General features: G+C 36.9%; 3 protein-coding genes across 5 annotated transcripts in view; 2 read left to right on the top strand and 1 right to left on the bottom strand.

The window, feature by feature from the left end:
- The first annotated feature begins 6,160 nt into the window (after positions 1-6,160).
- tectb (tectorin beta) lies at positions 6,161-9,126 on the top strand. Of its 2 annotated transcripts, none has more exons than XM_067429985.1 (11): positions 6,161-6,492; positions 6,612-6,687; positions 6,816-7,006; positions 7,093-7,244; positions 7,324-7,426; positions 7,851-7,954; positions 8,048-8,131; positions 8,235-8,397; positions 8,479-8,557; positions 8,642-8,674; positions 8,826-9,126. In XM_067429985.1, the coding sequence occupies exons 2-11, from the start codon at positions 6,621-6,623 to the stop codon at positions 8,888-8,890; spliced, it is 1,041 nt and encodes a 346-aa protein (XP_067286086.1). In that variant the 5' UTR covers positions 6,161-6,492; positions 6,612-6,620; the 3' UTR covers positions 8,891-9,126. The 2 variants fall into 2 exon arrangements, with proteins under 2 accessions (XP_067286086.1, XP_067286087.1); XM_067429986.1 differs by having other exon boundaries at positions 6,162-6,492; positions 7,354-7,426.
- Positions 9,127-9,370: 244 nt separating this feature from the next.
- gucy2g (guanylate cyclase 2g) lies at positions 9,371-24,983 on the bottom strand. The gene is made up of 21 exons (XM_067430520.1): positions 24,891-24,983; positions 24,340-24,688; positions 23,837-23,961; positions 20,349-20,525; positions 20,108-20,252; positions 19,883-20,018; positions 19,697-19,800; positions 19,427-19,593; positions 18,150-18,272; positions 17,982-18,065; positions 17,785-17,889; positions 16,127-16,198; positions 15,650-15,974; positions 14,794-14,971; positions 14,561-14,701; positions 13,832-14,024; positions 10,708-10,882; positions 10,506-10,604; positions 9,908-9,999; positions 9,637-9,738; positions 9,371-9,514 (listed from the first exon to the last, which is right to left on the bottom strand). Exons 1-21 carry the CDS (start codon positions 24,915-24,917, stop codon positions 9,371-9,373), a joined length of 3,063 nt encoding a protein of 1,020 aa, XP_067286621.1. The 5' UTR covers positions 24,918-24,983.
- Positions 11,258-26,243, top strand: part of acsl5 (acyl-CoA synthetase long chain family member 5) — a 28,531-nt gene continuing 13,545 nt past the window's right edge. Inside the window, exon 1 of one of the 2 annotated variants that reach the window (XM_067430522.1) lies at positions 11,258-11,297. The gene's annotated coding sequence lies outside the window, so the exon portion shown is untranslated. Of the gene's footprint in view, positions 11,464-26,243 lie in introns of both variants that reach the window. The other variant, XM_067430521.1, reaches the window with a different exon arrangement.

Raw genomic sequence — 26,243 nt, 5'->3', positions numbered from 1 at the left:
AAATCAACATTGACAAATCTTGTTTTTATGGAATTCTGTCTATGGAGGGGTTATAAACTCTCGGATTTTATCAAAATATCTTGATTTGTGTTTCAAAAATGAACAAGACTTTACGGTTTTGGAATGAGGACGAGTATTACAGATTTTTAATTATTGGCTGAACTATCCCTTTAACACAAGACACTGATGTAAAATATATTAGTATTACTCCACTGATTTTATTTTTATTTTTTTAAAGCCGTTATGTGTCTTGAAAAATGTGGTTTCTAACAAGTGGCTATAGCTGTTGTGAAGATTAAAGGGTTAATTCACCCAAAAATGAAAATTCTCTCATTAATTACTTACCCTCATGTCGTTTGATACCCGTAAGACCTCCGTTCATCTTCGGAAAACAAGTGAAGATATTTTTTGTTGAAATCAGATGGCTCAGAAAGGCCTTCATTGACACTAATGTCATTTCCTCTCTCAAGACCCATAAAAGGCACTAAAGACGTCGTTACAAAGCCCATCTCACTACAGTGATTCTACAATAATTTTATGAAGCAACGAGAATAGTTTTTGTGCGCAAACAAACTAAATAACGACATATAGTGATGGGCTGATTTCAGAACAAAGTTTTGAACGGTTATGAATCAGCGTATTGACATAAACAGGTAAGGTCAGTCCACTTTTACAGCCTTGTTAAAGCTTGGGACATACTCTGCAAGAAATTCGTTCGTTTTCTCAAGGTGGCAAGAACAAAGTGAGCAGAACTTTTTTCATGCGCGTGTCCAATAACTATTGTGTGATTGGTCAGAAATTTAAAGTGGGTGGGGTTAATGCGATGAAAAGGTGATATTCGGCACTGTCCTGGTCCTGGCCAGAAAGAACTTTGTACTTGTTCTTGCCAGCTTGTGGAGTATGTACCAAGCTTTATACTTATAAGCGTGCTCTTATAAACTATTCTAACTCAAACTTTCTAGGATAATGTTTTTTAGGTAAAAACTGAAAGAGTTCTAAGTGATAGTGACGTTGAATGTGTGGGACCGTGGTGTGGTTCGTTTATACAGTGCATCCGGAAAGTATTCACAGCCCTTCACTTTTTTTACATTTTGTTATGTTGCAGCCTTATTCTAGCCTAGAAATCTAGACGCACCCTAGCGGCAGCAAATCTAATCTACCGCGAGTGTCGTCTAGCAACTCTCAATACACTTCTGAGCTGTAAAAACCAAACTCTGGTCGGGCCAATCACATTGTGTATTCGGTGGGCGGGGCTTAACATAATGATGGCCAAGTTGCGCTTGCGTGCTGCTAGTAAACACAGAAGCTGTCAAACGGCGGCCTTTCGAATCAGCTTTGACTGAGACTCTGGAAGACTTGGAGTTAAGCCTTTCTCTGAGAAAAGAACAAAGAACGGCACTGAAGTCATTCTTAAAAAGGGAGTTTTGCTGACCGGATACGGCGAAAATTTAATCTGTAAACTAGCTCTGCTTCACCTTCGTTGCTCTGGTTGGTTGTAGCGCTATCCTATCGCGTGCAGAGGGAGTTTTTAAAAGACAACCGTTCATCCCGCCCCTCGGATTGAGCCCTGTCAGTGGTGAGTTTCCAGACCAAATATCTTGCTGTGGGTCTGGCTTGTCAGGCTAGCCTTATTCCAAATTGGATTCAAATCATTATTTTTCTTAACATTCAACAAACAATACCTCATAATGACAATATGAAATAAGTTTGTTTGAAATGTTTGCAATTTTTTTTTATTTTTTAAATCACGTTTGTACGTATTCACAGCCTTTGCCGTGACCATAAATTGAGCTCAGGTGCATCATGTTTCCACTGATCATCCTTGAGATGTTTCAGGTAGGCAAACTAGCCTATCAGAAACAGGATGCACCTGTCAATCATTTTCACCATCACACACATTCGCTAAGATGTCTTTAGAAGGCGGGGTTTAGAGTGAGGGCGTGAGTTTGAGCCTTTAAAGCAGTGGCATGTATGATATTAATGAAAACAAAAGATGATCACAGCAATCAAAATTATATGTTGTGTCTCAGGAGGGCATGATCTATATTTATTTAGACAATCATTTGATAAAAGCTATTTGCTTAGATATACAAATTAAAACAATATTACACAACTTTATGCATTTCATATATTTGCTTTCTAGTGTGAAGGATTACAATATGATCACATCTTCTAGTAGATGATCGCTGCATGTTAAATGAAACATTGTATGTGCTTGATCTTATGATAAGGAATAAGCTCCATGGTAGAACTTCTAAAGAAAACTATTTGCATGAAATTCACCTTACTAATCTAAATGCAGTGTTGATGTCTCCAAGCAGTCTTTTTAAGTCTTGTCCAGACATCCTGCTGGGTTTTAATTATATTCACAAAGGAACAAGAACATTTGCATATATATTCTGGACACGTTCCTCTTTAATTATTGTGTATACCAACATTTATCCATATGTCATAGTCTTTGGAAAGGAGGGAGGTTTTGGATTTCAAGGACATAAACTTCTTGTCACTGGACAAGTAATAAATATATTGTGTGGATTTCTCTCTTACAAATACGTAAGAATTTCCTTCCATTAAAAGTCCATAGACAAAAAATATGTAAGATTTTTGGATTAAAATATCCAAAAACCAATAGAACAATGTTATATATTTTGTTGACTTGTGTACTTACATTATCCCAAATGTTTCCACAAAAGTTTAAATCCAGATAAATAAGCAATTTTATTCAGCTATCAGTGACATCATACCTGCGTTACCCTTGATTTCTTGTTTTATTTAGTAGAAACCATAAAAACACCAAAGATGCTTTAATATTAGCCTCTTTGAAGCCCCTGTTTGACCTCTGACTAGAGATCACGTTAATTTATTTAAGTGCACACTACTAAACAGCGGCGTAGCACCAAATTTTGGGCCCTTGTCCTCGTACCAAATACCATATAGTGATACCAATGGGTGGGGTATTGCATCACTTTGCCCCAGCTGAAAAGACAGAACGTGCAAGAAACCTTCACCCATCAATTGTAAGCCTTCATTGAGACAATAGACAATTTTGGCATTTACTCCCCCTCTTAAGTATGAGTTTCTTTGTTCTGTTGAGCACAAAGAAGATATTTTAAAGAATGTTGGTAACCAGTTTCTGGTCCCCATTTACTTGCATAGTATTTTTTTCATACAGCAACTTTTTGGTTACTAACATTCTTTAAAATGTAATATTTTGTGTTTAACTCAACAAAGAAACTCATACAGGGTTTGAACAACTTGAGGGTAAGTAAATAATGAAAGAATTTTCATTTTGGGGTGATCTATCGCTTTAAAGTCATCTTAAAACCTTGGAAGTTTGGGTTTGGGAAGTTTGGGTTTGGGAAGTTTGGGTTTGGGAAGTTTTGGGTGCCACCTAGTGGGCCTCCTGGTTGAGAACATCTGTTCTAGGTGGTAATATATTTGCCAAAAAATAGAGGCCAAACTTAGGCCAAACTATATATTCTGGTAGAAATGATTAGAGTAAAAAAATAAATAAATAAATAAGATTCTTCAAAGTGTTAAGCATCCAAGTTTAATAGTTTAAACTCTAACCTTATGAGCAAACACTTTTTGTTTTTGGTTACAGTTTTTTTTTATTTGTTTTTTTAAGTGAAATAGTTCTTGGGACAGCAAGTGGATTAACGTGCCTCTTCCAATGGAGCTCAAGTAATTTGCATTGCTCTAAATGGCATGATAAAAGGTAGCCAAGAATCAGTGCTTTTCTGGTGATCATCTGTTTGAAGCCTCAGAAAGAATGAAAGATAGCACAAATATTTAACATGGCTTCTGGTCTGGCATGAACACCCAATATTACGTAACACAATGAAGTCTCGGGACACCTGAACAGCTTGAACACCTGGAAGGCTCTTCATAGTCAGCTGTAATGCTAGCTGTCCCATGGGCTCTGGGACTCAGAGTTGATTTGCATCTGCCATAGTTTTCTCTCAGGCATTGCACTCTAATGTATCCCAATGGTCGCTTTCATTCTCATGGTAATGAGCACAAGTGAAAGTAGCCTTTGCTGTGCTATAATTTTATCACGTGGGATATCTGTTCCTCTTCTATCTTTACCCGATCGTTTTACATTAGCACTTGTAATTAGCTCATTTTGGCTCTGTTTTGTTCTTATAAAAACAGTTATTGAACAGTTATTGATACAGTTATTGAAGAGACACACTCTCTGTATCTCTCTGTGTAATATCATGTTTTTTCTAAATTAGTTGTTTATGATCAAGGCCTAATATGCTCTTTTACAACACTGCACAATTATATTTGCCTGAAACAATCCCTAGGAGAAAATTAATAACCGTATGTAAATAATTAGTAAAAGATATATTCACTATTATTCTATATAATTCTTAATGTTTTACACAGTATTATTTTCATATTAACATTCTAAAACATCCTTAAAACAAGAAAAATGTCATGACAAATGGTGACTTGTGTGTTGATTTGAGTTTTGTCATTATTTTGGTCATTGTATTACATAATATAAGTTATATAAATATTAAAATATTGCTTGCATTAAAATATTACCTAATCTGCATTAAAGGATAATGAACCATAATTTTGCTCGTTATAATTGAAAATAAGTGCCTCACGGGGTTTGAAACACATCTGTCTGCCACACAGAGATTACATTTTTAATTGTGTTAAACCGATTGAAATCAGTGCGACCAAACTGAACTGGCTGACCCTGTATTCATGATTCATACACATGAAGAAAGGCTAAACGGGGATACTCTCCTGTCCTAAAATTGAAGGAGACACACTGTCTGAGGATAAATGCTGCTTCTCTAAGGACCCTGCTTTCCTTAGAGGCTGAAATACAATCTCTGTGAATGGCACATCGTTTGACTATCAGATTTTCTGTGCTTGTCTTCAGGCTTCTTACCTTATCTGGAGGTCATCTTGATCTATATGGGCCCCATCCATACATTCTTTTTCGTATGTTTGATCACGGAAATCTTAAAGGCCCTTTGTGCGCTTGTTCCCCAGTGTGATGTTTTTGGGAATGTGACAGTACCAGTTCATATAGGTGATGACTTGGGTGGTATATCCCCGATCTAAGTGCCGTGTCTGACTTGTTTGGTTCCGGATAAAGCTTGTTTCCTGACTTAAGTTTCATTGTAACTTCCTGAAAAGGGTTGAGGGCTGTCCATACCACAACCACAATGCTTCATTGACATTTTACTATTCAGTATCGGGTGTAACTTGTTACTATAGTAATAATAAAAAGTAAAGTATGGGATTACTTGTATTTTTTCTGTAATTGAATTACAGTTATTTCTGATGTAATTGAACTAATGTGTATAGACTGCAGAACAATTATATATAATACAATAGTGAAATTAGCACCAAAATTTCCAGTCGAACTTGAAAAATGCATGTTTTTATGTATCTTATCACATTTGTTATACTTTGGTCAGTTAATAAGAACAATTTATGTAGTTTTATATGATTTATTTGATTAAATTAAAAGAGCTGTTTAATGTATATCCTTGAATCAGTTAACTAGTCGAGGTTGGGTTAGAATTTAGTAATAACAAGCAATTAAATACTTTTAGGAGAGAGTAATTTGTACAGTAATCTAATTACACTATTTAAGATCTAATTAATAACTAGTAATTCATTACTTTTTAGAGTAACATATAACATTGCTTCTATTTTGCACTCTACGAAAGTGGAAATGTTCCATTCTTGACATTTGGAACTTTCTTAGAATCTTAATGATTCCTTTAATGAGCCTTTCCCCCCAAGATAAAGAGCAGCTGAAGATGCACAGCTGTAGTACTTTTGGATCTGTTTTGGCTTAGCTCAATGAGACTGACCTTAATGACACTGTGCTTCTTTAAGAGGCAGTCTGGCACGACTGGGACGAATTAGGTAACTACTGATGGCAATCCACTAATCAGCATGGCTGCCTGGCAGAGACTGAGCCGTATTACATAACCTAGAGTGAGTCTAAATTGGAAGACAATTTTCAAACTCCCTATGAAGATGCCCATTTCTATTAGATTTTAAAGTAGAAGCCAAAAACTGCAGGCGGGAATGAGACCATGACACCAAGTTCCTATCAGAAACACATGTGAAGGGCTGAAACATTATTGGGAGACCTTTTTTTATGTGAAAATAAAATATATACACAAACGACCATGTTTTTAATTAAAAGCTGAGAAAATGGTCTTCCCCTTGAGATGTTGGTCATTTAAAAGTCAATGTCTGGCCAGCACAGAGAGCTTTTTGTGCTCTACTTCACAATGCTATCACCAAAAGGCCTCACCAGACTGGCTGACCAAAGAAGCAAGGGGGGTTACTGCCTACCTGTGGACCTATAAAGCAGCTCTTGTGCTGTCTTCAATGAACTCTGCTTTTAGGATTTATAATTTACATGCAGAAGAACCACACAGGAACCATGCAAACCTTCTGCTAGACACCCGAGCCAACACTTCTTCTGGATTCTGCATTGGTAAGGTATGAACATGATTTATAATTCAAATATAATGGTGCTTTTGCATTGAAATAATCTGTCAGTTATGTACAATTCAGGTCATGAGTGATATTTTAGGTAAATGTAAATTCTCAATGTTCAGCGTTAGGAAATGGCAGCTGTTGGTGTTCTCTTGATTCTCCTCCCCATGACGTGGGCCTGTGCACCTCAGAAAGCTGGTAAATGTGAAATAAGCATCATATTTTAAACATTTCCTCTCAGTGTGGATCAAAGGGCCGTATATTTGTTGTTGGCATGATTTAATCGGCTAGATAATCCTGACAGACCAATTTGTCGTCTGTTTCAGATTACGTGATGGTGTCATGTTTTCCCAATGCCATCATTGCAAATGTGCCAGAATGTCCATATGGATGGGAGATTGGCCAGCTGTCCCTGGGCGGCGTGTGCTACAATGGAATTAACACTCCAGGCTTCTATCGTTTTACCATCCCAGACCTCACTCCAAAGAATCACTCATACTGTGGCACCCTGTCTGAGGTAAGACATTTGATTGGTTTAATATATCCTGACTATTTAATAAAAAATTAAATGCTTAAAGTAAAATGTATCTACTTTCCTTTCAGTATGTAGGAGGCAAAGACCCACGGTACATATTCTACAACTCAATTGTATCCAACGACTCCTCACTCACTGTCCGGAACCAGCCTGTCAACTACACGTTCAGTTGCACTTATAAAGCGGCTTATCTGGTCAACAATGCCGTGTTTAGCCAAAGGTAGACCCTGTTATGCTGACGTCAAGTCCAGTAGGTGTAGATTTCATGCAACCTGTGCATTCTGACCGTTGACTTGCAGCGTCTTTACTAAACCCTCTGCTTCTTCCAGAGTGGCAACAGTTTATGTCAACAACGGGAGTTTAGGTTCTTTTAAGTCTCAGTTGTCTATGAACGTCTTCACAGTGAGTACCTCAGCTGTTCTCAAAAGTGATGAAGAAAGTACAAAAGGAAAATGTCCTCTCTATTTGTGACATTTTGTATAAAGGTCACATTTTATGGTCTGTTTAGCACACTACCATCTATACATAAAAAAGTTTTTTTTTTTCTTCCAGTAATTGTGTTAAAAAATAAATGGCCCCACAATATACATAGTGGAGTCATTTATATTTTTAACAAAAATACATACATACATATATATATATATATATATATATATATATATATATATATATATATATATATATATATATATATATATATATATATATATATTAATAAAATAAAAAATTACTAAACTATATATATATTCCAAATATGTTAACTGTATATAACATAACTTTGATTTTACAGTTAACTGAACTTTTTTGTGAATTTCATGGTTTGTAGAACTCAAAGTTCCTCTACGCAAAAGATGCACCGTATGTGATTGACACATCTGAGATCGGATCAGAGGTGTTCATTGGCATTGAAGCAAAAGGACTGAGTAACAGGTGAGTTGCTCAAAAGAAAGAAGTCTAGATTTGATCAAATACACAGATTCACATAGTAGTCAGTTAAAACGACTCACTCTTTAATGTTTATAGATTCAAAGTAGTAATAACAAATTGCTGGGCAACACCCACTCCATATTCAACAGACAGGAAAAGGTGGACTTTAATTCAGAACAGGTAAGGTTTTATTGTCAATTCAAACACATTAGGTAGAATGCGTGTCAGTGTGAATCAATACTGCTCACTGGGTAATAAATATATATATGCTCCTGGTTCACAGTTGCTCCTTAGACAACACAGTCAGCATATTTGAAAATGCCAAAGACAGTCGGTCCATGTTCAAGTTCAATTCGTTCCGCTTCCAGCGACTAGAGAAAGTGTCCACCGTGTGGCTCCACTGTGAGGTCCAAGTATGTGACGGGGAGAAGCTGTTCTGTCAGCCAGTGAGTATCAGTGGCAATTTAATGTTATTGTAGTTTTAAATAGATTACCGGCTCCACTAAGATTCTTCTTAACTATCCAAGACTCCATGTACATCAAGAAGTACTGAATTTGAACCTGATCCAAACGGAGGGATCTTGACAATGGAGTTTCAAGTCAGAGGTATTTAAAAAAAAATCTTCTGCATGATTCAAGTTTGATATTCAAGAACATTTGTTTTAAAACCACATAACTGTCTGTTTACAGCACAACACTCCTCAAGTTATGTCCATCTTGCAGGTAAGTTTGTACAATGAATGCAGTGCAGACGCATTAATGATTTTCATATCTTGATATTTTGTTTTAAAGTACACCACAGTTTTACACCTAAACTCACTTTTTATGATTGACTCTCACGATTTCCCTTTTTTTTTACCTTGATGTTTCACAGGTCCATTTCTGTGTGTGACGTCTATATTTCTACTGACTGAATTTTTAGGATACTTCAGCTTGTAATGTGGGTCACTTAAATGCAATGAAACATGCCTTTGCACTTATACAATTACTTAAATATAGACACGCATGCATGCATACACGCACCCACACACCATTCGTGTCTCAGGGAGTGTATTGACACATTCCTTTAAATGTTCACTCGCTTTTTTTTTAAAACAGTTTTTACTTGTTTTTTCCTTACATGAATATTGGTAGAACAAGAAAACAATATCTGAAGGCGGTACTATCAATTGGTAATCTTTAATGTAACAGACATTGAAACATTCTTGTTTTTTATCTTGCATTGTATGTGAAAAAATATTTTTGAAATATTTTTAGTAATTAAAATTAAGATGTTGAAAAAGATGTTGTCTTGACCTTTTCTTTATTGATAACTTTTTTTTTCTTTCAAAAATACATTTTTAAAAAAAGTTTTGAAAAGTTTAAACAATATTTGTTGTTATGTCCTAATATCCAAGAGTATATAAAATTACAGTCAAATTAGATATCGGGTACAGTAAGTGTGTGCATTTCTGTCATTTTAGCCAAGGCTGGGGTCCGCTGGATTGCTCTTCTGTCTTTAAAATCTCCATCGTTTGCTGAGGTTGTTTTAGTTTTCTCCTGTTTAGACATGACAGTGCAAGACTGTCCATATACAGTGTGTCAGGTCTCCATTTAGCACTTCCTTACAATTAGCACATTGTTTCATGACCAAACAACTTAAATTGTAAATAAAAATAACCATAAGTGGATTGATTGATACTTACATCTGTTCCTGATTTAGGACTTGAATCACAGTCCTGGCCAGTGGGTGGAAACCTGAATCCAGATTTGCCTGTCAACCAGAAGGTTTTCTGTGTTCCCTTTCCCTATAGAAAACACAGCAGAGATATTATAAGATGCACAGATATGGCATGACAGTAGAATTTTTTTGTATTGTTCACAACCCTATATCATGTAGATATAAATGGAAAACATATTGCAGATTTGAGTGCGATCTGAGAATTTTTGGACTATATAAAGAGTCATTATACAAACCTTTATTTCAATATCACCCCTCTCCTCCAGTTCAAAACTTCCATTCTTGAGTAGAATATCAGCAGTGCTCTGAGAGATGTGGATTCTCAGTGCTGAAAAGGAGATGAGCGAGATTTAACCTCTAAATAAAATCCACTTAGAAAGATTTTTTTTACAGTCAAATATAAATGAAGACTAATAGCATAGGTTAAATATAGTCTAAACCCAGATAACGGAACATTCTTGGAACTTTGACTAATGTTCTGGCAAGGTTCTCTCAAAGTTATGAACAAATGTTCTTTGAGGAACGTTAATAGAACGTTTCATTCAAAGTTATCTAGTCTTTAATAACGTTCTCAACTTAAACATAAAAACATTATTTATATATCATGCATGGAAGGTTTTTAAGCTAAATGTAAACAAGTGATAAGAAACGGCATAAGAATGAGAGTTTTGAGTGAGATGGTTAGATGTTCTGCAGGCATCTCAGCTTTGTTGTCTCCATTAATAAAATCTAAGCTTTGGCATCTGGAGCTCCATGACTCGAGCGATTTCTTGCAAAGAGGAAGCATACTTTTATCCACAACAGTTCTTAAAACTTTTAAAGAAAAATCCTTACGAAGACTGTTGCTCTCCATCCTAGAAGCCGTGTTTACTGTATCTCCAAATAAACAGTACCGAGGCATTGTATTACCCACAACTCCAGCAACCACTGGGCCTGTATATGCAAGGGACAGACAATTCTTTAAGTATAATTTCTTGTATATCTCTTACAACATGTATAGCTCACAATACACTTATAGTACAGTATACTTGCATACCAGAATTGATTCCAATACGTAGGGCCAGTTTCTCATTAGGCAGATGCCTAATTTTAAACCTTTTGAGGGCAAAGAGGAAGTGGAGTGCCATAGTAGAGATCTCCTCTGCATGAAGATTACCGTTACTGATAGGCAGCCCACTAGCCACCATATATGCATCACCTATGGTCTCTACCTACAAAAACAAATTGAATTGAATTGACATAAATACATGTTTATTCATTTAGAATGAATCAATAGCATTCATTCAGTCCTTTATCCATTTATCAGAGGTGGAAAGTAACGAATTACATTTACTCGCGTTACTGTAGCTAATTGAGTCATTTTTCTGTGTAGGCTACCGTACTTCTACTTTTTTAAGTAGTTTTAAAAATATGTAATTTTACTTTTACTTAAGTACATTTTGATTAAAGTATTGTACTTCGCTACATTTTAAATCACATTCGTTACTGAGTAAAAATAAATAATTAATGCAAAGAGGGGAGGGGGAAAAAAATGCGTTCCGGAAACGACTAACGTTATATTGAATACGGGGCGCGGGAGACGAGACCACGAGACGAACAAGACAGACGTCAGTGACGCAGACCCAGGTGAAAGCAAAACGCCGTCGTGACCCCTGTATGTAAATACTTTGGATATAGAAAAAGATAACGTGGTGTTGTCCTGGAGGATATCAAATTTGCCCAAAATGTGGATGCAAATGAAGAAACACATAGAACATTTTCGGGAAAACATGGCTATGTGCAGATAAATAAGGTATGTTTATAACTTAAAGGGGGGGGTGAAATGCTGTTTCATGCATACTGAGCTTTTTACACCTTTAAAGACTTGGATTCCCATCCTAAACATAGACAAAGTTTCAAAAACTAATGTTGGACGTTTGATGGAGTATTTCTGTGTTAAAAATACTCCTTCCGGTTTCTCACAAGTTTCGGCGAGTTTTTTTCGAGTATGGGTCTAATTGACGTTAAATAGAGCGGAAGGTCCTTGTATGGGCTGTACGGGCTCTTCTCCCGGAAGGGTGCGCGCGCGCGTAACTAGAGGGAGAGAGAGGAAATGCACGCTGTAAACAGTCTCTCAGGTGCAGATCCAGTCCTCCGTGAACACTTATGTCGCGCCCCGGGAAGGCAGCGCTGCATTTGAACCGATTTGAACGCAGAAATGACGGGAAGCTTCAAGGCATCGCTTCAGTCGCGTCGCAAAGTGGATTTCCACGGTCACTGCTGTCACAGGACTTCACCAAATCATACCAAAGAAGTGTGTTTTTGACAGAGCGGTCCTGCTTTGGAAGATGCCGGTGAGTAAATCAACTTCAAATGTCTCTGCTATTGGCTACCGTCGCATGAGTAAACATCAGTAAACGATACGATCGCGTGCTTCGTCATTCAAATGCACTAACGGTTACTCCATTGTTGTTCTGTATAACGTTACACTAGTCTGACGTGCAAAACCGTTCTGCTTGCTACTTCTAAGGTCTAGTCGCATACAATAGTCCATAAACCGAATCATGTCCTCATACACTGCGAGTAAAGACACAGAAATGTGGAGAGGCCATTAAATACAGTAACTTACATACCACAGAGACGGACGTCCTGATGTTGCCGTTTCTCCTGTTCAGTTTATTTCAGCCTCAGATTTGATTGTGGATCATTATCTGTATTAGCTGAGATAGATGGTTTTCTCCACGCTTGAGGACGTCACCGCTTTGCGCGCTTGTGATTCTTTAGCTCCGCCCACACGATACGCCTCCAGGCGCTCGGTTTTTTCCGGAAAGACTCGGTACAGCCCATATTTCTTTTATAAATATGATAAAACTAAAGACTTTTCGGAGATATGAAGGATGCAATACTACTCTATAGGTACTCAAGATTGACATGAGATTGACTGAAACTGAGTGTTTCACCCCCCCTTTAAGGCCGATTGATTTCTGTGACGCAGAGGAAATCCCGGAATCCAGTCATGAACGTTAACTTTACATTATAACGTAGAATTCACATTATACACGCAAACTGATGAACGAAAAACTCGAAAGTAGAGCTGTAGGCCTAGAATAAATCAAATCGCGACATGGTCTATGAATATTAAAGCACAAAACATTGCAATATGAATATATGAACTACTTGTTCTGTCTCTGTGAATAAGCTGCTTCGTCTACTACATATGGACTCTATTATTCATAAACATTTTAACCAATTAATGATACAAATAAGTTGTTAATCTAATTGATAATCATTTATTGAATTTAGTTTATTAGGCATGTTTTATTGACATTTTAATAAACAGAACAAACAAATGGTTTTAAGTTTGTTATAATAAAGATTTGTTCACCCCCCCCCCCCCCCCCCCCCCCCAAAAAAAGACCAATAATCTTCATTCATTTAACATCATTTTAACTAGTGATAATAACCATAATTTAATAATAGGTACGGTTTATTTAATAAATAATTGTTTAATATCGTGATGTTTTATGAGATGGATGTCATATTGTGAAAATCTCATTCTATCCCAACCCTACAGGGGAGAGTCCCCCACCCCCACTGTTAAAAAAGTAACTTTTACTCTGAGTAGGCTACATTTTAAATTAGCTACTTTTTACTTTTACTTGAGTGCATTTTTAGACCAGTAATTTTACTTGTACTTAAGTAAAATTTCATCGAAGTAACAGTACTTTTACTTGAGTAGAATATTTTGTTACTCTTTCCAGCTCTGCCATTTATGTCACATTATGCTACAAATCTGGCTATTCAAACAGTATATTTGAAACTCATGCAAATGATAAATAATGAGGAGCAAATGAAGACTTCAGATGCAAAAGCCTCTAAGTCCGTCTGGTGTTTTTTTTTTAAATTAGCATTTTTGTCAGGCTTCAATCAATGTATAGGTTTCTACACAATACCATTACTTTTAAATGGGCTGAGGCTAAGATTTAGTGGGTTTGAAGTGAAATTTTGATTAATGTACTATGTACAAGCATTTACTCAGTATTGTTATCTCATTTTTGACCGGAATGGCTTTTAGAGCCTTTTGCATTGGAAGTCTTCAAATATCTAGCCCAGACAGAATTCTTCATCCTTGTAGGACATGAACAGGTTGCTGCATACCAAGGTGAGTTTGCTTCATTTACCTTGTATACATCATATAGCTTGATGATCTCATCAAAAAGACTGTAGAGGTCATTGAGGAGGGTGACCACCTCCAGAGCTGAGCTAATGGAGCACATGGTGGTGAAACCCACAATGTCAGAGAAAAAGATGGTGACCATGTCATAACCTCTAGGCTCCACTGAATTCCCAGCCATTAGCTGATCAGCAATATACCTGTAAAAACACACTGCCGTCACTGAGTACAAGTATTACACAAGACATGTCCATGAGTTTTTATCAACACAGAGATTCAAGGTTAAATGTATATGAATGTATGAGTGAAAGCGTATAAAGGGGACATGGTGATGAATAATAAGAAGGATATTCTGTGTTGTGATAAAGGAGATATCAATAATATAACACAACCATGTAAAAGTGCAGTTAGATACAAGAGAAGTAGTTCTGTGAAATTACTGTTAAAGTAATGTAATGTTGCTGTAATTTAACACAAATCTTTTAACAGTGTACGATTACATACACAACTATTATGATTAGAGCTCTCAAATTAGTGCAATTAATCACGATTAATTTATTTGACAGCATTAATTATAATTCAATTTTAAAATGTTTTCATGTCTACCCAAATAAAATATATAAAACCATCTTGTATGTAATGCTTTGGTGGCAATTGTTGCTAGCTGATGGAAAAGTATTGAAAAACACATTAACAAAATGTCACAATCCCAGTGATGCTATAACAGTTTGTTTACCTTGGCAGCATGCTAGATAGAAGCTTATCAGCTCTGCTTTTCTCTGCTGTGAGCTGATTGGTTCTCTCCTCCACTACTTCTTCCAGATGATTGGCATATTTCTCGAGTTTGCTCACCATGTTGTCCAGGATATTGGTATGGCTGGAAATGGATAAAACAGCTTAGAATAAATAAAACTAAATACATTTAGGAGTGTCAGGAACATTGGGCAGACAGCTACATTAGACGTTCACCTTTCAGGACATGCCTCACGCAGTTGTCTCCTGATACTGGTGAATGGGGGTCTGTGGTCTGGGTTCTCACTCCAGCAGGCTTTTAACAAGGGGATGAGACGTTCATCACACATGTCAGCAGACAAGGTTGGTCTAAGGGGCTCCTCGCTCATAGGGGTCCTTAGAAGTTTGATAATCTCTAATGAATGTAATAACACACAAACTTAATCCCATTGGCTAAGAAAAACTATGTTAATCCTGTAATTATATTAAATAATAATCAGAAAAATCTAATATTTATTGAAATTCAGTTGACTGAACCTTCAAAATTTAATTTTGAATACATTTTTTGTTAATCTCTTATATACTGTATGAGAGTATTGAGATCATACTTGAGAAGAAAAAAACACCTACATTTTATTCAGAGCAAAAATATGCAATTGAATAATAAATAATTGAAAATAAGCTTATAATATAAATCAATGAGATCTTTATAACAGTATAGCAGACTACTTGGATAAAATGTATATGAATATCATTTGTCACTACCACCCAATATTAATTCTTAGTAAGATGATATTTTAAATACTTAAGTTGTTTTTTATTGTGGGGTGGAAACATAATACAATGTAATACAATGATGTTTGAGATATATACAAATACGTGTGATTTAAAAAGCCAGATATCATATTTTATCCATTTTAACATGGCAATCAAATAAACCTAATCTTCTTCAGTCCAGTAGGTGTTCATCTTAAAATATATAACCAATATAAATTATTCTTACATTTAATTTCTTAAAACCCTGTAGTGGTTTCACATGCAGGAAAAATACATGCAACCTTTATAGGGTTAAGAAATACAACACAAGGATTACCTTTTGGTTCCAGGTGAACGTCATGGTATGGGCCCACCTCTGAACTGTACATCAGCTCTCGCATGATTATGGCAAAGCTAAAGACATCTCCTTTCTGGCTGCCGCTAAAAGGGTAGTATACTTCTCTCAAAAACTCAGGAGCAGTCCAGTACATCTCTTCATACTTTGGATTTTCCAGTGGGACCAGTCTTTGTCTGGTGCCATATTTGAACTCCCACAGGCCAAAGCCAGAGAGTTTGATCTGCAACCTGCTGTCCACCAAGCACGTACTGGGCTTCAGATTTCCATGAGACTTCAGACTGCTCTTGTGTATGTACTCCATGCCCTGTAAAGAACATACCACAATCTCATAGTGGTAAAAAAGCAGACTAGTCTTGTTCCAAATCACAACTCAAATCATAAACTAGAAATCTAAAAACATATAATCTAAAAAAATATACTGCAATTAAGGACATTACATTGAAACAACATACTCACATTAACAATGTCATAGGCAAATGACAATTTGAACATCCAGTCCAACTCAATTTCACTATTCCAAAGAACATCCTGATGTTTCAGAAGCAGAATAACAGATATACCATGAGTCTGGTGATGTGGACAAGTTATATACATTTCAAACTTAATTCTAATTTGTCCTGTAAACTGGTAATAAACAATGATATTTTAATAATAAATGTTAAAAAATATATTTTTCTTTACAGATTCTTTAGTGACTTTTGACTGTATTTTAGAGGCAGCATAAATACAGTACAATATCTAGTCCCGCTTATTTTAATTTTTTATTTTAATTATCCGTTATGATCAATGATAATGAGCTACTGCCCACCCTACCCCTCTCGTCCTTGGGGTGTGTAGATGAAGTACTGCCTTGGCAAATACTGGCCCTGTCCCAAAAGGCACACTTCATGTGCACTTTGCGTCTTGTTAGGTCACAAGACCGTAGGATGTCCTATTCTTCATTTAAGCTTAAAGGAGGGTGCTCGTGAGCGCCCTCTTTGTGGCTGATATGCGCCCTCGATGGGCACTTCAGCTGAGCTCGCATGTTCGGGAGCTATGCAGAGGACGTCTACCTGGCAGTCAAAGCGCCATTACGTTGTGAAAGTGCGGACTCAGAGGAAGACCGTGAGGGTTTAGGGTGCCATTTGGGACAGGGCCAGTGTACTACTGGCTGAGGGTGTAAATATGGCTTGATTAAAATGGCTTTATTATTGAGAGGCTTTTTTGAGGAGTGACTGGATTTTTATCATTATGGGGATGTGCACAGGGGGGTTGCTCAGGTTGCCCGGGCAACTGCCCATATGCCCTTCTCGGCTCAAGTTGCCCTTCCGAGGTGAAAAAAAATAAAATAAAAAAATAGTACAATGGATGCAGAATTTCACGTAAGCCTAGATATGAAAAAAAACAACAACAAAAAAAAAACACGGCGCATAATAAACATGCAACTTGTTTATTAGCATTACCTGTGAAACTGTTAATATATACCTGTAAAATTAATATTGTCTTTTTTATTAAACTATTACAATGACAATAATGTTAAAATGTGTGCCTTGAATGCAATGTAAGTCGCTTTGGATAAAAGCGTCTGCCAAACGCATAAATGTAAATGTACTATATATAAATAAAAGACCCCCTGCAAAAAATAAATCTGCAAAAAATAGCCCCACATATATTTTTCCTGACCAAAACATAAATACCACTAGTGGGCATTAAAATAAAAATGTGAATGGCAATAACAATAATATGTAATTGGACAGATGATGAGGCTTTTTTTTTGGTTGGGGTGTTTGGCAGTGCCATTTTTTTTTAGGTCAGAGCAACGGCCCCTCAAAAATCCTGTGCAGGATTTTGTCCCTGGTAGGGTGGTTATGTTCAACACACTGCAATAACACCCACACTGATCACACACACAAAGTGATCTGTTTGGGAGTTGTATTAAACTGGTAGAGTTTTATGTTTTCAAATGGCAAACAAGTATCCGATCTGAGTATTTTAGTATGTTCCGTTGTCATGAACAATCGGATTCTTGGTCAGTTGGGGAAATCTCCCACACTGGCAGAGGAATAGACCTGCAAGAGCCGGTTCCTTTATATTTTCTTTTAATGGAACAGTTCCCAATCCTACTATATACACACCTTCAAGCTTCCTTTCTTGCAGTACTGCATGACGATACAGACATTTGGCGGATCAATACACACACCAAAGAACTGTACCAGGTTCTCGTGTTTCATTTCTTTCAGCTACAGCAGGAAAAACAAGTATTAGAGTCTTAGCAATTGGCCTGTGACCAGTTGGGATAAAACGGAATCTCTAAAAATATCTGAAATTTTACCGTATTGAATTCTGCGATGACCGATGGTTTCTTGACATCAGTGAGGATTTGGTTTTTCAAATACTTTATGCCCACCTCGTTTCCCTGCACCATAAGCAAAAAGAGTGTGTAAGCTGAAATATTTTGGTTTTTGCAATTATGTTTTAATGTGTAATTCAGAATTTGTACCTGAAAGAGTCCAATAGTAGTGTATATGGCTTCTTTAGCACTACAGCTGTTTGAGAGCACAGACTGAGAGCCACCACTTCCACATTTGCTTGGTGTTGTACTTACAGACAGTGATTGTGTTCCCTGTAAAACCCATAATCAGTCATTAATAATATGAGGGTATTTGTGTAGTATACAGGACATTTGCATGTGATGGACATTTTTGGGCACTTTTACTAACTTAACACCAGCTTATTAGCTGGTTAGTTGGTTTATGCCACATTCAGTAATTACATCGAACATTAATTGTTAGAAATGCTATTGGTTTGATGGAGGCAATATTAGCCTATTATTGTTAAGAATAAAAAATAAAATAAAAACATTTCCATGAAATGAAATAAACTGAATTATAAAAATGAATAGTAAACTGAAATATTTTTTTATTGTAAAAACATATTCAACATAATTTAATTAATATTTAAACTAATACATTGCTTTTGACCATCCAAAAGGATTAAGGCAGCAGCTATTTGCACTAAGTGAACAGAGCATATTTTCTTAACGATAAGTGAAAATAAAATAACAGCCACAAAATTACAAACACAAATAATAGCTGGTGAATCAGATTTTCCCTTTACTAAAGCTAATTTTACAGCAACTGCTTATATTGGTTCTGTGAAACACAGCAAAACCAGTTACTCGCATATCGAGCAGAAACAAAGCCACCTCAGGGCCCTATTTTAACGATCTGAGCGAATAGTCTAATGCGCATGGCGCAGGTGCACTTAGGTTGTGTCTGAATCCACTTTTGCTAGTTTAGTGATGGAAAGAAATGCTCCAAAAATGGTCAAAAAGGGACCATCCCATTCCCTTTTAAAATCCAGTTTAAACATTGAGGCGCTGTGAAAGTGATTACTGCGTCAGGCTGAAACTAGCAAAACACTTGCTTAACACTTGCGCCGGGTGTATAATAGGGCCCTCAGTGTCCATTTTTAGGCCTTACCACTATCACTCAATCTTTTTCTAATTATGTTCATCTGACCATTTCCTCTGGTAATATCTCAGCCATCTCTCGTTCTACAGTCTTTCTATAAATGTCCCACTTACTCTCTCCTCCCCCATTTGGAGCATACATGTACACATTGCTGATTGGCTATGAGAGTGCCGTGATCAGTCTGATTAACATTTCACAGAAATTGCTTAATGCACCATTAAAATAAAACAAAAAACTTAAATATTGTAAAGAGTAAAAAAAGAGTAACCAAAACCAACTAAATTGAAAGGAAAAGTCATCTTACTTTGGGTTCTCTAAGGATAGTTATGTCACTGTAGTCGATAAGCCACCAGTTGGACTCTTCCAGACGGGATTGTAGACGGATCTTCTGTAGAGTCAGCAAAGTGATCAAAGCCACTGCTGCCACTCCTAGCACAGGCAAAGCCACCAGCAGGACCAGAAGAGATACTTCTGGAATCGAGTGACAAGACATGGTCATTTCAAAGACATAAAAAGACTACGTATGACCATAGAAATATAGCAAATATAGCACCTAGCACCAATGTCCATTTACCATTTTCTAACCATTCACAGAGCTCATTATTGAAACCACAGGCTGGATTATCTTGTGGAGGTTTTCCATTTTGCCATACTATGTTAGAAAACATCGATGTGGGTCTGTAAAACATTTTCCATACGTTACATTCCTTACATTCAGATTCAGTGTTGTATTACTATCATATGGAATATTTGGTCTTACTTGATCAGTTTTGTCTGGCTGTCAAAGTCCAAAACAGAGACAAATTGTATTATATTTTCTGTTTGTTGCAGGTCATATACTGAATAGTCAAGGTTCCTCTCTCCATATTCATCAAAATGAACCAGACCTGAAGCCCCTATTGAAAAAAAGGTTTATTTTAGTTATTTACAATTAATATAGGAACAACTAAGAGGTTGTAAAAACTTGTATGTGTGACAGCTTTACCATAAAACCTAATAGTGGTCCTTTCCCTGAGGTTCTGGAGAATCTCTCGTCCATGACGGATGTCTTTACTATTTTTAAAGGCTTCCTTAAGGCCCATGGCATAAAGGAGAACTGCGTCATGTAAATAGGCAGCGTAAGAGCTTACCTAAAACATCAAATGCAGAATATAAAATGAATTAAATTGTGACTAAATTATGGGTGACAAAATAAAAATGATTAAATATTCATAAAATATTCTCACCTCTTTTTCTGAGGACAGGTTGCTGTAAAAAGGAGCCTCTTTCAATCTCTCATAAGCCTGCTCGAAAAAGTCGTAGTAGTCATACCCATCATAGGATTTCTGAGCGAGTACAAACACCATGTCAAAAGCCTCCAGCATTGTTTTATTTCTGCCCAAAGCAGACTTCCACAGGTTGTCCTAATGGGGAAAAAGGTGAGAGGTCTCTATGTAGGTAAAATAACTTACAATCTGATTCAGATTCAGATTAACAGTTACTTTCATATGACTGTCATATAAATTAATACGTAAACAAAAACATATCAAATAGACAAATATTTTACTCCAGAAAAAACGTATTCATTTTATAAATTTAATTTCAGCATCAATACATACTGTACCTTGTCTACTATATTTTTTTTCATGTGAATGAATGGTAAAGGGTGAGTTCACTCAAAAATGAAAATTCTCTTATTAATTAGGCTACTTACCCTAATGTCGTTCGACACCCGTAAGACCTCTGTTCATCTTCGGAACACAAATTTTTGTTGAAATCCGATGGCTCAGACTTATATAATGACTTATAGTGATGGGCCGATTTTAAAACGGTTTCGAACAGTTATGAATCAGCGTATTGATTCATGATTTGTGTAATGCTGATTCATACCGTTTAAAGCTTTGTTTTGAAATCGGCCCATCACTATATAAGTCGTTATTTAGTTTTTTTTTGCACACAAAAACTATTCTCGTCTCTTCATAAAATTATTGTAGTGAGATGGGCTTTGTAACGACGTCTTTAGTGCCTTTTATGGGTCTTGAGAGGGAAATGACATTGGTGTCAATGAAGGCCTTTCTGAGCCATCGGATTTCAACAAAAATATCTTAATTTGTGTTCTGAGGATGAAAGGTCTTACGGGTGTCGAACGACATTAGGGTAAGTTAAAGGGTTACTTCAGCGTTTAGCATATGGCTTTCTATCAGTAGAAACCCTGGGGTATGTTCGAATGATTGTGCTTCCAATCTGAGCTCTGTAACTAGCCTCGCGATAACTGCCATCTGCAGTAGCCTAGTACTGTAGGTGGCAGTTGTCGCAAGGTTAGTGTGTAAGGTCAGATGACGAGTGACAACGCGGGAAAAAAACAACAAAACAGAGACGAATGATGGACGTAACGAGTTGGAAGGCACTCCTGCCAAACAATACTGTGATCAATGGGACAGCAAATTTAATTTTATGTAGAGGAGCAGGTGGGGGAGAGTCACGCGTTCTGTACGTTTTTTTAAACTGAGACTTTAGCATCTCACATCCGCATCATGTGCGACAGCGGAAGATCTTTTAAAGTGACAATAACCATTTATAATGACAATGTAAATATGCTAAATATGCTCTGCTCTTTACTAAATAACTTCAGTACCTTTAATAAGGATTAATCTATACATAATTCATATATTATATATAGATTATATATATAATTCATATATTCGATCACAGGTACAAATTAAATGTATTATTATTTTGGGTTTATGTGAGGATTTATGTCCCCCCCGATCTTTCCCGGATTTTGATACCCAAATGTCGACAGGTATGCAAAGTGAGTGTTTTAACTTCTCAAATTAATTCTTATTAAAAGTTAAGCTTCCAAAGGCATGAACTGAAAATGCGCCAGACTGAACACGCGCTGAGAACTACTGCTGCGAGCGCGGACTTATTTACCTCAGCTCTCATGAGAGCTCTTACCTCAGCTCATTCACGATGAGTGTAATCTGACTCCTGCTGCGTTTGTGACACTCAGCGGCTAAATCACAATATATTGAACACACACCTTCAGTTTTTATAGTGTCTGTTCTCTAACTGAACTGATTTTATGAAGATGAACGCGGTGTTGAGAAAGTGATCCAGTGATTCAGTAGCGGTGTCTTTGGGAGTGGCCTCGTAGGGCAGCGAAGCATTCTGGGAATTATTGTTTTTCATCCCCATGAGACAAAAATACATTTCTGTCTTTTCTCAGTCTAGAAAGCACCAAATTCAAAAATAATTTCACATTTCTACTACATTAATGACCCAATTTTAAATGCAGATTCATCTTCCCAGCACTGAAGTACCCCTTTAATGAGAGAATTTTTATTTTTGGGTGAACTAACCCTTTAAAGGTGCAAATAAGGTGTAAATTTTAGTGGTGAGGGGGAGAATTGCAACCGTTCACCCCTCCCTTTCGAAGCGCATTGAGAAGCTATGGTGGCTGACACAGATGTACTACTGTAGAAACATGACGGCGCAAAATGGGGACTTAAAGGTGCACTATGCAACTTTTCGTCCACTGGAGGGCGCCTATTCTAAACGGCTCACGAGTTCCGGGACTTTTATTATGACGGGACGGGACACAGTGGCCGGGCACACACACTTACGCTTTTTCCTGTCAGGTAAAAACAGCTATTTTTATCATATCAGACTCATTTAAGGGGCCAAGGGCTTCGGCCATCCGTCAACTCTCGAGTTTGTCACACCACAGAAAAATTTGTTATTAACAACCCAGACAAATTTGAATGATAAAACACTGCCAAAAAAACGCTGGAAGTGTGTCGGCTGCCTGCTGAAACCACGCCAAGTCGCCAACTCGAGCAAGAAGTCCTCGTTGCAGCCTGTAAAACGATGACGTACTGGATCAGATCCAACACGTACTGGAGGTGCATGCGTGGTGGTTTCATTCACAATTCGATGACGTCGAATGCACAGGAGAATTTTGCTCGATAGATAAATACTCAAACCGCTCGCGCAAAAATAATGATTAATAACATGTTTACGCCATCAGGACACACGTTTCCCTCGAATGTGTAGGCTACTGGTATTTTAAGTTCTTTACAGATCGTGTTGCATTGTACCTTGAGGATTAAAATTATAGAGACAATTACTTGACTCATTTTTTCCTTCCACTCATCAGCAAGTATGATCAGAATATATTACAATTTTAACTGTTTTGCATGCATGTACAGCGAAACAAGGATAATTTAAGCATCACATTTATGAAAAGATGATTTATTCATCAATAATTACTTAATACTATTTGTCAGTACAAGACATCATCTATATACAATATTGATCATACATTAAAACTAGCGCATACGCATTATAAATTAACCCAGAGATCGGTAGGCTATGACATCGCCATAACGATCCACCATCCAGTACGTATTGGATCTGATCCAGTGCGTCATCGAGTCACCTTAGTACTACACAGTTCACAGTATTTCTAACGTGTTTCAGCAATACATTTATAACAAAATTTAGAATTGCAGAGAGACTAGAATCCTTAGTTTACAGTGACTTTAATTTAGTGATTCATCTGCGTAACACTAGAGGGAGCCTGAGTACGCGTACCACACTTGAGAACCACTGCAATGGTGCATTGTAATTGTTTACATTCCAATGTTAAATGTGTTTAGCCTTTTAAAATACCCCTTTTCTCCATGATTTAAGCATTATTGTACATTATTCTGTGAATAACTCACTTACTCACCACTTTGCCACTGACCTCAAACTGCTGAACGAGAAGGAAAACATACTCTCCATTCATCAGGCCTTGTTTCTGAGCTTCTAACATCAGAGATGTGGAGTCTTCAGCATTGGCAAGTACAACCACCACTATAATGAACAGAATCGCAGTAACATTTTATAACCTTATAGAAAAATATTTAAGTCTTAAAGCCTTAATTTCAGTGCAGCAATGCTATGTAGAAGCTGTACATTGTAATCACACAACAGATCATATTTGAAATCAAATGGATGACCAGTCCTGCTCAATAGTGAATAAGGCTTGTGAACAGTGCACATTTGTTCAAGGACTTTGATATTATAACAGTTAAATTGCAGGTCAAGTTCACTCATCTTATGCCAAATTATAACTTCAAGGGCATCAAGCCACAAGGGCATAAGGGCAAGATTCATTTGTGACACGTTTTGGCTGTTAAACTCCACCCAGATATTGTAAGAGCTGAAAGATAAGGGCTACTATTGACTTACCTCTTGCAACCTTAGAGATTATTTGCAGGTTTCTCTGTGCAAGTTCTGGGTCACTGGTATCAAACTTGATGCCAGCTGTCACTGTTACTTTGGTCCTGAGTTGCTTTTCCACAGACTTCCAAAGAGCGTCAACACTGTCCCATGTGTTTGTATCAGAACAACCTCCGATCATCCCAACATGCTTCCATCCAAAAAATTCCAGTGTTTTAAGCAGGATTTCTCCAAACCTTTTAAGGGGAGGTACAATTTTTATATAGGTATCATACACCTGAAGGTTATCCATTTTTGGTGTCTGGCCAACAAAGCCGAACATGGGAATGTTCCATGTGGATGCTATAAGCCCTGTGACCTAGAGGACAAAAACGTAAAGCAAAAATGTTATATTAAATGTAACTCTCTTTACATCCTGATTGCAATCAATACTAGAAATGGTCTAAATATATATAAAAAAAACAACAACATATATTTTCTGTGGAAGTCTCAGGGACAAATAAAGTTCGTCCAATCATTGCACTCGGTCCGGATGCAATGTATGTAGGCTATTTCCATACCTCTTCGCACCCTGCTTGCGCAGACATCACACGTCATCAGTGCGTTTCATGACTCGTGCTTCATCAGCTATGCAGAGTTGTAGACAGTCACTGAGCGCAGCAGCCACCTTTTACAGTTCCTCCTGAACCAAAACATCCAGCTTATGCTGCATTCTTGCCATGCCGTAATCGTAATTACAAGATGGCAACCCGTGACGTTCTACCCGGAGCTGTTCACATCATAGATATATACATATACATATCTATGGTTCACATCCTCAGACTCGGATTTATGCGATTCTATAAATGGTGAAATGAACCTGCAGCAGTCAAGTCAAAGCTCTGTAAGTTGTTTATGTTCATTAATATTTTTATGTTTTTGAGACATGAGATACACGTCTCTCGTGACATTTTGTAGACTCAGATTTGTTTTGGAGAGCGCTCTGAAGGAAGGGTGGGATCTTATGGTCTCAAAGCTAGCTTGCTATTGCTAGCATTAAAGGGTTAAGTTTGCCTAAAAATGAAAATTCTGTAATTATTAACTCACCCGCATGTCGTTCCAAAACCGTAAGACCTTCGTTCATCTTCGGAACACAAATTAAGATATTTTTGATGAAATCCAAGAGCTCTCTGAACCCTCCCTATACAGCAATTTAATTACCACGTTCAAGGCCCGGAAAGGTAGTAAAGACATTGTTAAAATAGTCCATGTGACGACGGTGGTTTAACCTTAATGTTATGAAGAGATAAGAATACTTTTTGTGTGCAAAACAAACAAAAATAACGAATTTATTCAACAATTTCTTTCCGTTTGTGTCAGTCTCCTACGCAGTTTACTTGTAAATACAGAGCTAAGCTCAATGGCAGAATGGTGGCTTGCCATTGGCCAGCTCTTGCATCAGCATCAAATGGTGAACAGCATTGGCCAATGGTGAGTCGTTGTTCTACCGTAGAGCTTGAAATGTTTATATATTTTGTATTTGTACTGGGCAGGCCTACAATTATATGCATATTATATAATTTTATATAATTTAAAGGGATTGGGATTTTTTGGGGAAATTTAGGCTTTTTTAAGGAATTTTAAAAGTCTGGTCAAATATTCAGTTCAATTCTGTGTATGTTTCAAAGCATCTTTACAGACATTTATCAGACATTTATTGTAGAACATTTTTAATGTAGAAATAATTTTTGTGGTGAAATGTTTTTTTTTTTGGAGAAACTTTGGCAAACTATGTGTTGAAAATACCTTTGCATAATTTTTAAATGAATGAGAACGAGAGAACACAACAGTTTTTTGAGCCAAAGCAAAATGTTTCGGAAGAACGCAAGACTAGCGAACGCAAAAGCATTTCCCCCCCTCTCATCTCATTCCAT

This window comes from Pseudorasbora parva, chromosome 21, assembly GCF_024679245.1.
Source record: "Pseudorasbora parva isolate DD20220531a chromosome 21, ASM2467924v1, whole genome shotgun sequence".
Lineage (NCBI taxonomy): Eukaryota > Metazoa > Chordata > Actinopteri > Cypriniformes > Gobionidae > Pseudorasbora > Pseudorasbora parva.
The sequence above is the reverse complement of the archived record's forward strand: the minus strand, read 5'-3'. Positions and strand labels throughout refer to the sequence as shown.